At 41.4% G+C, this 13,389-nt stretch overlaps 1 protein-coding gene across 1 annotated transcript in view; it reads right to left on the bottom strand.

Annotated features, from left to right (window-relative positions):
• LOC116506349 (maestro heat-like repeat-containing protein family member 2B) overlaps nt 1-13,356 on the bottom strand; it is a 61,082-nt gene extending 47,726 nt beyond the window's left edge. Inside the window, exons 1-9 of the mRNA XM_032214052.1 lie at nt 13,249-13,356; nt 12,973-13,065; nt 12,102-12,230; nt 9,964-10,033; nt 8,022-8,138; nt 7,401-7,474; nt 5,653-5,775; nt 2,133-2,243; nt 522-660 (exon numbers count right to left, since the gene is read on the bottom strand). Of these exons, the coding sequence (XP_032069943.1) occupies nt 522-660; nt 2,133-2,243; nt 5,653-5,775; nt 7,401-7,474; nt 8,022-8,138; nt 9,964-10,033; nt 12,102-12,230; nt 12,973-13,065; nt 13,249-13,356 (964 nt within the window). The remainder of the gene's footprint in view (nt 1-521; nt 661-2,132; nt 2,244-5,652; nt 5,776-7,400; nt 7,475-8,021; nt 8,139-9,963; nt 10,034-12,101; nt 12,231-12,972; nt 13,066-13,248) is intronic.
• Between the last annotated feature and the right edge of the window lie 33 nt (nt 13,357-13,389).

Raw genomic sequence — 13,389 nt, 5'->3', positions numbered from 1 at the left:
CAGCCTGTAATGCATCCGGCCTGCGGGTTGTGAGTTTGACAGCCCTGCTCTACAGCTCGAGTGTCACATTCTTACACCCAGGGGTGCGATTCCCACTGGTTTAACAACTGGTTCTCTGAGCTTGCACTGCACGCACATGCCCAGTTCACAGAATACTTACCTTCCGAATTGCTGCTTGGGAAGGAAAACAGCGGAGGCGTGGCAATCCACTCTGCCATGCGACTCAGCTGAGAAGTTAAAGATAGGTTAAGTGGAGGTGCGGGCGGGCGGGCCCACTTGCTTGTAGGAGCGAACCGCTTCGCTCCCAGCTGATCTTCGGAACAACTGGTTTGCCCGAATCAATCCAAACCGGTAGAATCCCACCCCTGCTTACACAACCACACAAGACTGCAAGGTAGGTCTTCCCACTCTAACATCTCCCGGTGGACCCTTCTAATGGGGAAGGTGCAGATTTCGCATTGCTCTGCACAGAAGCACCATCTTAGTTTAAGCCTACACAATATTATCTGCCATTCACCAACCTCCTTTACACGAGCCCAGGAAGAGAGTCGATTCATCTGGCCGAAGGATGGACAGCTCTTTCAAACATCTGCAGAGGGGGATCAGAGTGCGAGTATAAGGAGCAGGCACCACAAAGACTAAGAGTTTGGGCCACAGAGCCTGCAGAAAGAAAGTAGAGGAGGGTCAGTATTTATTCTGTTCACAATCCATTTTCTTCTTCCAGACTTCTAGGAGTGAACTGAATTCTCATAATCCTTGATTTATGACTAGTCGCTTAGTGGCTGTTTTGACTGTTTGAAGTTATATTGGACCATTCTCTCCTAAAAGGTATTTATGACCCAATTCTGAAGTTCCAATAGCCGAAGTTCCAATAGCCTCTCTCACAGTCACCCGACTGCATTTTGGACACTTGGCAATCAATTTGCACTTACTGTATGTCCATCTGCAGCATCTCTCTTTTTTTAAAAATAGTTTTTATTAAACATTTTTACCTTTAAAATTAGAAAAAAATGCAAGAAAAAAAAGAAAGAAAAAACCAAGACAAACATTTGCAGCATCTCTTAATCAAGTGACTGCGATTTACTAATATTTTTTTGGCAAAACCAAATATTTAATTCCACTTTTCAGCAAAAACACCCCAGGGCAAACAATGAGTTCACAAAACAACTGTTGTGTTTGCTTAACAACCACTGTGTTTGCTTAATGACCATCAGAAAAAAGGTTGCAAAAGCAGGTCAGTCATGAGGCTGATCTACTTTATGAGCATCCTGACTTACAACCATTATAGGCAGGCTCCATTATGGTCCTAAATCAAGGATTACCTGTATTTGAAAGCAAACATTTCTTCCAGAAAAGTGGGAAGAATGAGCAACACTTTGTTAAATGCTACTTTGCCCATTTTTCCTTTGATGGATGAGGTCGAGGGAGGAAATATTGCCTTCACTTTGATCTGGTTTTCTTAACATCAACAGACAGCAAAACCTTTCAATGAAGTCAGTAATTCTGACTTCATTCTGCTTTTATGCATGTTTAATATTAACAGATTATAAAATTAACCATGAAACTGGACTGCCCAACATCTGGCAGAATTATTTATTTATCCTGCAACAATAGCAAGAGCTATACTTAACACTGAAACCTCACGAAATTTAAGGCAGCTATTTAAGAAGAATCAAAAGCTATGGCACTACAGTGTAAAAATAAAGTTAGAGACTCAGCATTCATCCCCTAGATATACGATGCAAGAAAAAATATATGATGCCTTTCCGTAAAATCTTACTATAAATCCATCAGGGCCATCACTAAATAGGTAACTGCAAACATCTTTTACTGCTACCAGAATAACTGCATAGAATGTTTTTTATTCTATTCAATCCATTTATACTATTAAAAACTTCACTAATTGAATAACATTGCAAGTGGTATTTTCTTTTGTTAGCATCCTATTTTAATTACTCGGTGCTTTGACTGGAATAACAAATTATCAGGAAAGTACAGGCACGTCCAAAAATAGAACAGGAGGGAAATGTTGCTTTTTCTACATTTTTCAGATAATTTGATTAAGCAGCATGACGGATGAACTAAATGGAACATTTGTTCTTTAAAAAAAACTCTACATAAAAGATACTTACTTTACTCATTCCTTCTGCAGAAGCATTCACATGTTCCAATACGTCAATGCACATATCTTGAATATGCTCCTCTTTTAACTTTTCCTTTTGAACTGCAACAGGGTCTTTCCCCTGTGATAGCAACATGCAGGAGAGAATAATTTGACAAAGAAGATGCATTGTAAGGGTACATTCAAGTAAGACAACCTGAATATTAATTCCAATAGTTTTAAAGAAATATGCCTTAGGATATATTACACTGGAGGTACTGGTTTATTATAATGGCATGTGAAAATGATTGGAAGACAAAAAGAAGAGTCCAGACCAGGAGTCTCCAACCTTGGCAACTTTATGACTTGTGGACTTCAACTCCCAGAATTCCTCAGCCAGCTGGCTGAGGAATTCTGGGAGTTGAATCCACAAGTCGTAAAGTTCTCAAGGTTGGAGACCTATGGTCCAAACCACAGTGTAATAAAAGTAATTTGAGAAGGAGGAAGGGTGGTGAAAATCTCACAGAAGGGACCCTCCGACATTTTTAGGAGTAGAAGTGAGGCATGGTGGGGGGTACTTTCAAACCTGCAAGCAAATCTACCATAAGGACATAGTTAGTCCTCCTGGTTGTGCTTCTGGTTTGGACTACCAAACAAGGCTAGTAATTTTAGATTTTAGACCCTTCCATTAGGCAGAATGAGGTGGCCAGCTGAGGTGGTGGATCCCAGGGACAGCAGAAATGGTTCCCATTGTTGCTAGGAAGGCCCTCTGAATGAGCAGGCAGCCAAGGAAGCAGCCAACTCTGATCACACACTCCAGCATGTACTGTGAATCTCACTATGTTCCTTGCTTAAGTGGTGCACCTTGGCATCATTGTACTGCAATGGTTCTTTAAGTGGACAAAATGGGAAGATAAAGCAACAATGACGGGATTGCAGTGGTAACAGCGCAGGTGCCAGGCTAGTCAGCTTTCGCAGTTGGCATTGAGAATGTGGGAGATGCCACCTTGTCCTTCTCTTGAGGAAGCCAATATCTTGGGTTACCTTGGCTTCAGCACTGCGCTCAGCTGACAAAAACTGGAACGGTTGATTTTCTGCAATAAGCGGTAAATGGATTCCAAGGAAAAAGCCAAAAATCCTGCTGCCTCCAAGGATTTCAAATCATGTGTTAGAGTACAGTTAGTCCTCAACGTATGACCGCCATTGAGCCCCAAATTTATGTTGCTAAGTGAAATATTTGGGAAGTGAATTCTGCCTCATTTTACAACTTTTTTTGTCACAATTGTTAAGTCAATCAGTGCAGTTGGTAAATGAGTAACGCAGTTGTTAAGTGAATCTGGTATCTCCATTGACTTTGTCAGAAAGTCACAAAAGATATTATGACTGGCATAAATATGAGTCAGTTGCCAACATCTGAATTTTGATCAGGTATGCTGCGATGGTCGTAAGTGTGAAAATAACTCATAACTCATTTTTTTCAGTGACATTGTAACTTTGAAGGTCACTAAATGAACTGTTGTAGGTCGAGGACTATCTGTAAAAGAAGCTAATACCAATACATAAGCAAAAGGGATCAAAGTGGAATACTGTCATAGATGTCTTTGGTTCAACTTCTTGAAGGTAGTAAATAGAATTTGTGAAAATGGATAACACTGAAATGTTGAAAATAGATGAGCCAACTTCCCAGAAATAGATTGCTGTGACTGTTGTGAAAGTTTCCTGGGTATCCTAAGAGTTTTTCGGATGGAAAGCTATTTATTCTTTGCTTTTACTGTCATGTGTGGGCTAACGGTTGTTCTAGCTGGACTGGGCCATTCCTATCAACCAAGGAGGATTCATGTCTACATTTGCAGCTCCATAAAAAGACCATAGTTCAGCATAGACCTGAAGAAAGCCAGCAGCCTCCACCCTGATGCAATGCAATGCAATGCAATGCAATGCAATGCCATGCCATGCCATGCCATGCCATGCCATGCCATGCCATGCCATGCCATGCCATACAATACAATACAATACAATACAATACAATACAATACAATAGCAGAGTTGGAAGGAACCTTGGAGGTCTTCTAGTCCAATCCCCTGCCTAGGCAGGAAACCCTGTACTGTTTCAGACAAATGGATATCCAACATCTTCTTAAAGACTTCCAGTGTTGGGGCATTCACAACTTCTGGAGGCAAGTTGTTCCACTGATTAATTGTTCTAACTGTCAGGAAATTTCTCCTCAGTTCTAAGTTGCTTCTCTTCTTGATTAGTTACCATCAAGACATTGCTTCTTGTTCTACCCTCAGGTGCCTTGGAGAATAGTTTGACTCCCTCTTCTTTGTGGCAGCCCCTGAGATATTGGAACATTGCTATCATGTCTCCCCTAGTCCTTCTTTTCATTAAACTAGACATAACCAGTTCCTGCATACTTTGTAGCTTCCAGATTAAAAATATTTTAGCTATCCAGTGGTGTAGGCTCTAGTGTCAACCCTGAAACTGACCTGACCAGAGCCATCTAGGACAGTGTTGGCAAACCTTTTTAGCACCAAGTGCCGAAACAGGAGTGCATGCATGTGCGCATGTGCACATGTGCCTGAAACTGGAGGAGCAGCCACCTGGTGTGCATGCACGCCAGTAAGATGGTTGTCCGGTTTCCAGCATGAGTATGTGCACTGGCCAACTGACCTTCCCGCATGCATGCATGCCAGAAACTGGAAGACCAGGTGGCTGATGTGCATGTGTGCACCGAAAACCAGAAGATCATCTTCCTGGCATGTCCATGCACATTGGGTGGCTGCTCTTCCAGTTTCTGACACACCCATGCACATGACGACCAGTTGGCTGGCACACCAGAACCCAGAAGAGCAACAGGCAATGGCTCGCATGCTCTGTGTGCCACTTTTGTGGCACATGTGGCATAGGTTTGCCATCACAGATCTAGGAGCTTCAATGCTGCCACACTGGAGCTGAGGGATAGGGAGGGGGGAATTGAGATAATTGAGACTTTGTAGCCAAAACAAAATACTTTCTGTTGGGAACCAAGGACATTTTCACACCAGGTTGGAGGAAGGAGGAGTGATGTCACTAGGCAAAGACGGAGCCATGATTAGACCATGTGGCTGATCATTTTGAAAAAATGAAATTTTTTTATTTTTAATTAGGTGAAAACCATGGGAACCCTCAGAGTTGGTTTTCACCAGATATCTGTCAATATGATATTTCCAATAAAGCTATTCTTTGAGGAACCCACTTGACCCGAAGCTTTGCTTGCTATGAATATATTACTTAGAACCCTGACATTTAATTAGGCATCTAGAGCAGTGGTGGTGCAGTGGTTAGAATACCATACTGAAAGCTACTTCTGCTGTTTGCCAGTTTCCAGCAGTTCAGCAGTTCGAGTCTCACCAGGCTCAAGGTTGACTCAGCCTGTCATCCTTCTGAGGTTGGTAAAATGAGGACCCAGATTGTTGGGGGGAATATGCTGACTCTGTAAACTGCTTAGAGAGGGCTGTAAAGCACCGTGAAGCAATATATGTCTAAGTGCTACTACTAGTGCTCAACTCACTGACAGGCTGACTGACACGGTAAACTGCTTGAAGATGTAGTCAACCATATCCCACACAGCACAGCCTTCGACACTCTGAGAGCGAAGAAGTTCTTTAATAAAGCACAGAATAGCTTTCCTCACCTGTCAAAGAATGAAAGAAGATGATGAGGTAGATGATGAGGATGGTAATTATTACATTTGAATGCTGCAGAATCTTTATAGGACCCCATAAGTAGCCTTCATAAACTTTTGCCAAATGATGAGTATATAGCATGCTAGAGAGGATAATGACAGTAGTCTTTTGAGAAAGGTGCATTGACTGGGTGGAACCAGTTCACAATGTAAATCAGGATAGTTGGGCTCAATACTTCTGCAAAGGAATTCCTCTCCCCTGGACAAATAATAGGACACTAGCCTAGAAGATTGCTAGAACGATCCTTTCGGAGGAAGGGGACTTTTTTTTGATGGTCCACACTTAAAAAAGCAGGCAGAACTTGGACAACAGAAATCAGTTGGACCTGAACTTTTGTATTAATTTTAAATTTCACTTAATTAGAATTAAATACAATTAATTTGATCACCCAGTCACATATTGAATCATTTGTTCTTCTATCAGATTAGTTGCTCTGAGAGTGCAGTTGCCAGTCTTTAAATTTGATATAGAAATAAATAAATACTTCTAATAAAAGTTAGAATTGCAACCAAGAGTTTGAAGAATTCAACAAATTCTGGGGAAAACACAAAAGATAAAAATTGTCAAAAATCTAAATCTAAATCTATCTATCGTCTGTCTGTCTGTCTGTCTGTCCGTCCATCCATCCATCCATCCATCCATCCATCCATCCATCCATCCATCCATCTATCATCTATCTATCTATGGGTATGCATGTTCCAGCATAACTCTGGAACGCCTTGAGCAATTTCAACCAAACTTGGTACACAGATGACTTACTCTCTGGAGACAAATACTGTGGGGATAAGACACCCCTAAAACTCCTCGGGGTGTGTATCATATTCCTTTCCTCTGCCTTGGACTCTGATTTAATTCTGCATGATATTTGGAACGCTGACATTAAGATGCAGCCTGTTGTGCCTTTAAATGACTTCTACTGTACTGCCTTAAAATGGATTCTACTATGCAGTGCAATAGAGTTGCCATGGTAACAGCTTCACAGTACTCCACAAGGGGGCTCCCTGTGGTAAGGGGAAAATCCAACATTACAAATTACATTTGGTCTGGACATTTCCCCACTATAAATAAATACCCGGGCAATGCCAGGTTATCAGCTAGTGCACTAAAAAAAATCTTGTGCACAATTAAACAAGACTATGTGTAAAGTTAATAAAACATTATTAATGAATACATTTATCCCCAGTCTTTTTTAGCAACCACAATTGGGACTGGTAACTCAGTCATTAAGCAAAGTGGTCACCAAGTGAATTATCATGAATTTACAATTTTACTTTGACTTTCCTTTGCTTTACGGACCTGCAAAGATCGTAAAATGAGAGTACTAGTTGCAAAGTTACTTTCTCACTGCTGTCTGAAATGCCCATGGTTGCTAAATGAGGCAAAAACTATAGAAGGACTACCTGTCACCAAGAGGTGCTACTTCACAAAGTACATAGCAAATTCTGGGATTTTCTTCCAAAAAGAATTCCATCTTAAGAAAGTTTTCTGAATTAACCTGCCATGAATTGGTGCAATTTTCTATAGGCTTTTGGACTGAATTTGTTTTGTTTTTCATAGGTTTCTACTATTTTACCATTTCACTATGGTCATCCAGAAGGCATTTCACAGCTTCCACAACTGGACGTTTTCTGTTTCTTGCTTCATATACTGAAAATAACCAAAGATTCCCCGTGAATTGAACTGGGATTTTACAAGGAGTAATTTGACTCCCAGTTGTTTAAAATTTAAATCACAGTGGCAACAAAAGGCTCTAAACACACAAGCATTTATTTGTTTGAAAACAAAGGAAGCTTGAAGGATAATCATAAATTAATGTCCTTCTGTTTAGTTTGGTTACTTCCTGCTTAAAGTTTAACGTGTAGATATATATTGTTCCATAACATCTGAGTTATTGATTGCATTCCTTGGTGAATCTCGGTACGGTGATGGTTTAATAACAAAATAACTAAATCCACACATCCATCAACTCTTTTTTCTAAAGCAGATCATGGGCATTGACCTTTAAGATATAACTGAATTACAGTTCATAGCATCCCTCCTTGTTGTTCACATTGGCAGGACCTTCTGGGAACAATATATAGCAATAATTGCAGGGCCAGTGATTGTGCATAAAGTAAAGGGTGTTGCGTAAATGTGGTGCATTCTCTTTTTGGTATCTTAAGAGCTTCTTTGGAGAGTAGTACTTGCTACTTACTCTCATCATGGCTGACAATCATTTTTAAATTATTTAAGAATCCAACACGAATATCTTCTGCAGCATCTTTCATCTGACTCTGCAGGAAGTCTTGTGCATCAATAGGACAGCAGGAGACTGAAAAATGAGAGATACAGAGAAAGATGAGAAAGAGAAAAACAACCAGAAATGGCCCAAATATTGCTTCAGGCCATTTTTCGGGCTGATTTTGGCTGGAAAAACGGTCTGAAAAATGGCCCAAAAAACAACCTGAAAACGGCCCAAAAAATGGCCTGTTTTGGGGCATTTGGGGGCTATTTTCAAGGAATTTTGGGCCAAATTTGGCTGGGAAAATGGCCTGAAAATGACCCGAAAAACAGCCTGAAAGAGACCTGTTTTGGGGGCATTTTTGGGCCAATTTTGGCTGGAAAAATGGCTTGAAAACAACCCAAAAATGGTCTGAAAACTGCCTGAAAAATGTCCTAAATATGGTCTAAAAATGCCCCAAACCCAGGCTGTTTCTGGACCATTTTCAGGCTGTTTTTCAAGACAAAATCAGCCTGGAAAATGGCCTGCAAACCAAATTTAGCCAAAAAAACCAACCTGAAAATGGCCTAAAAAACAGCCTGTTTTGGGGTGGTTTTTTGGGGCTGATTTTGATTGGAAAACAGCCCAGAAAATGGCTTGAAAATGGCCCCAAAATGGCTGAAAATGGCCCAAAAACAGACTAGGGTGGGCCCAGCCAGTGTTTTGATTTTCCAGTTCTCCAAACCACACAGAATGGTAAAAACTAGCTTGGGCAAACTGGTCCAAACTGCCAGCAGCCTACTGATACTAGATAGATAGATAGATAGATAGATAGATAGATAGATAGATAGATAGATAGATAGAGAGAGAGAGAGAGACAGACAGACAGACAGACAGACAGACAGACAGACAGACAGACATATACATAGACAATTCTTCAAATTGGTCTTCTGAACAATTTGTAGTCAAAATTGCATGATCCATGCATCAGGAGAACAAAAAAGTCTCTAAATTATTGGTGGTGGAGGGGAGGAGAAAGGAGGGGGAGGGGAGGGGAGGGGAAGAAAATAAATGTTTGAAGTAGTACAATGAAGAGAGAACATAGTCAATAACCATGGAATTACTGTGGCTCTTGGAGAAAACCAACCAATAATTGAATGGGAGAAATGGAGGCTGAACTAGACTGTGTTGTTTCTCTGTGTCATATAATATATGTGGGTATGCATGTATATGCATAATTTATTATTATTTTTTATCTATTTATTTTTTGGTCGTTTATATAATGCATATTTGAGATGGTGACCCTTTGAGAGCCGTATGCAACAAAATTCATTTTAATGTATGCCTATTAGTGTACATTCAAAATGACAATAAAGATATTCTAAGAAGTGGAGTATCCTGGAACAGACATGGCTGACAGAAACCTTGAACAAGAGCATTCTATGACCCAACATACCAGTGGTGGGTTCCAGATCCCAGTGCAACTGGTACGGTGCAATGGGGCCCGGCGTCCACCACATGAACGTGCACAACGTGTGCATGCGTCCTTACCTCTGGCGACACCTCCACGATGCCTCCACCACGCTCCAACTGCTCAGTGGAGTGTCTCGCAGGCATCATATGTGCCATGCCCGTGTGCAGAAGCACCAAAGAGCTCAAATACAGGTAAGGAGGGCAGGCAGGCGGGCAGGTGGGCCCTCCAGAGCACTGTACCGGAATGGTACCTGGTGCTTCTGGCAGGCACCAGTACTCCCATACCGGGGTGTACCGCTTGCAACCCACCATTGCAACATACACTATAACATCTTGATGGGTATGTCCTATACCAGAAATCTGCTTGTTATTGTCTGTGCATTTAGGTGAGGTGTGGCACTTGGATGAAAACCAAGAAAAAAATAATACTTGTAGAAACCTTTCCCATGAACTTGATCCTTACCAAGGTGACCAAAAGCATCCATAAGCATAGAACGATGATCCTTGCAGATCTCTTGATGTTCATAACAAGACTGTAAAGAAAATGGCAAAGATGTCTTTATTTATTTAATTTGGTTCCCAAATACTATATGCTCGCTTGGGCAATATTCAGAACTTAATTTACAATCTGATTTGTTGGGGACCTGTAGATTTATGTAATTTCGGTAGAGCTTGAGATCAAATCCATCCCTCAGTTTTTCCACTTTTTTCCTCGTTTTTTGGTCGTAGAGGGGAGGCTTCACCCACTTGGGAAGAAGTTGTGTTAAATCATGGATCCTCAAACTATGGCCCAGGGGCCACATGTGGCCCACCAAAGCCATAAATCCAGCCCGCGCAGAACCATGAGGCTGCCCCCCTCACATCGCCCCACCCACCCTTCAGCCAAGCAAAGGACTTACCTTCACGAGCCCCACGGACTGGAACTGAAAAGTAAGGCCAACAATTTTGGCCTGCAGAGAGGTTCTTGAGGCAGGGAAGGTGAAAAACTGGGTGCACAGATGCCCTAGGAGGCCAAAAAAATGGGTGGAAATGGCCCATTTCTGGCCAAAAAACCAGCCATTTTTGCATGTTTTTGGCCTGCATAATGCTTCTGGAGGTGGGGGGGGGGGGCGGGAGTGAAAAACGAGGTGCACAGATGCTCCTGGAGGCCAAAAAATGGGTGAAAATGGCCCATATTTCACCTCCCCCACCTCCAGAAGATAAACAAAGGGAGATAGATAGACTGAGAGAGAGAGACAGAAAGAGAAAGAGAGGGAGAGAGAGAGAGAAAGAAAGATAGACAGAGAGAGATTTCTCAAGCTCCTTGAGGCTGAGAAGAATCACTGCAAAACTGAGTTTCTAAATAACTGAAAAAACGATCTAGTAAAAAGAAAAGGCAACCAAAAGAGCAACATGTCAACAAAAGCAAATAAAACACCCCTAGGAGCAAAACAAATTAAAGTTTAATTTGTGTGCATTGTTCAATGGACTGTTAAATTGGCCACGCCCACCTAGTCACATGACCTAGCCATGCCCACCCAGTCAAATGACCACCTAGCCACACCCATCCTGCCAGTCTGGCCCTCCAACAGTCTGAGGGACTGTGAATTGGCCCCCTGCTTAAAAAGTTTGAGGACCCCAGTATTAAATGAATTGCTGATAGTGATTTAGGTTTAGGTTTATTGGATTTTTATGCCGCCCTTCTCCCAAGGACTCAGGGCGGCGTACAACATAAGAAAACACATATTACAAAAATTAAAAGGGACATTAAAGTATCCAAAAAACCCAATTGATATTTACAATAAAAATTTAAAAATTAAATTAAAATTAACAACCAAATTAATCCTATATTTTATTCTATTCAGGCCAGGCCGGCTTGCTGGAAAATCCAACTTTTTAGTGCGCGTCGGAAGGACCGGAGGTCGGGGATTATGCAACCTCAAGATAATTTCAAGATAATCAATAGTTGGCAGACGCCTTTTTCCTCAGTAAGTTCCAGACTGAGGGAAAATTATTTGTTTACATTAAATGTATTTATTTAATCTAAAACATTTATATAGCCACTCGTCTTATACCAAACTCTGGGCATCAAGAATCAAAACATAGAAAACATATTATATTGTGCCCCTCAAGGAGATATTGGTTTCAACCCTCTTGGCCTTAAAACCCGATTCTACCAATTAGCCTGTGGTCTTGATGAGGAAATCTCATCCTAGAGGTGGTTAATGGGTGAAAAAAACCCTGTCCCTCCATCACATTGTATATTCCTTCCTTCCTTAGTTACCTTTTGTATTTCAAAGTTAATATTTATCACTTAATACTTTATGCTGTTTTTATCTTGTTGTAAGACAGTCACTTGATGGTGAGATGAGTAGCATATAAGTGTAATAAATAAAACTATTAAAATCATAAATTTTAAAAAATAAAAACCTGGCACCAGGTGAAACCTCTGACTAGCCATCACTTCATCTTATCCCAGTGCTTGGGGGAAGAGTCAAGACAAATGTCACACTTAAATAAGCACTGAATTGTGTTTTCCATTGAGGGTGGCTGCATAGGTGAAATGTTCTAATCACACTTCCTGTCTGGTTTCAACACATCACAAAACAATGTACTACCCACCAGATCACACATAGCCAATTCCCCTTCATAATCCTGCCTTTCCATAGTGGTCATTTGAATATTGGGTTTCCAATCCTGTCGTGAAAACATCTGGGGTTTCTTTTGTAGTGGAGTATCGAGTGGTAGAACCTAGAACAGAGCAAGACATAGCAATAGGAAAAAACATTATTGTTATTTTCTGTTGTGGACCCTGCGTTCACTTTAAGGGAAAGGGAAAGGTTCTCCTGGCACATCCGTTTCAAAGCAAAGAGCCAGCATTGTTCTGAGGACAGTCTCTGTGGTCATGTGGCTGGCATGAATAAGCACCAAAGGTGCACAGAACACTGTTACCTTCCCACATAAGGTGATTCCTATTTTTCTACTTGCATTTCTACATGCTTTCAAACTGCTAGGTTGGCAGAAGCTGGGACAAGTAAGGGGAGCTCCGTTATGTGGCACTAGGGATTCGAACCACCGAACTGCCGACCTTTCTGATCAATAAGCTCAGCGTCTTAGCCGCTGAGCCACCGTGTCCCTATATATTCACTTTAGGGTCTTAGAATTTTTGATCAAGTAGTTTCAATATCAAAACTGAACAAAGAGGGCTTGGGGGTATCCACTTGATGAAAAGCTAGCTTGTCCTTTAGCTGAACATTTCTGAAAGGCTCATGGAAAATTCATTCAAATCACCCAGGAGTCAGTTTGCATGGAATACCAGCTATTTGATTTGGCTTTTCTTTTCTTTTTTTTTTGGGGGGGGGGATGGTGAGATCATAATTTGCTGCATGAAAGGTCAACCACATGGCTTGGATCTGTTGGCGGGGCATTATAATAGGTATCTCCTTATTCCCCCCCCCAAAAAAAATGTTCGTGTCACAGGACATTTTCTTACCTGCTTGAATACAAAGTCACAAAGGGCCTGGAATATCTTCTTCGGTATGGGGGGTTTACACTCTTCACAGACATCCAAAAAAAGGTTAAGCCTCTAAAAACAGGAAGCCGTATCTATTAGACAATGTACATTGGAGCAATCATGCATAACTTCACCATTAAAGCAAAATTAATAGCGTCATCTGGCGCACCAGCTGTGCTCTTTCCTAGATCGCGGTTGGGGGGGGCTTCAGAGAGTCACTCATGCCCTGGTCACCTCACAGCTGGAAGTGCTTACTTTGGCTATGTAGAAAGAGTCAAGAACTCTGCTGTCCATAAGGACTTTGGGAATGTTCCGTATAATTTCATCTTGCTGCTCTGTACGACGAACCAGGACACCTAGCATTGGCCACTGGGCTTTCACTGACGCCTCCTTCAC

This window comes from Thamnophis elegans, chromosome 1 (assembly GCF_009769535.1).
Source record: "Thamnophis elegans isolate rThaEle1 chromosome 1, rThaEle1.pri, whole genome shotgun sequence".
In the NCBI taxonomy this organism is placed as follows: domain Eukaryota; kingdom Metazoa; phylum Chordata; class Lepidosauria; order Squamata; family Colubridae; genus Thamnophis; species Thamnophis elegans.
The sequence above is the reverse complement of the archived record's forward strand: the minus strand, read 5'-3'. Positions and strand labels throughout refer to the sequence as shown.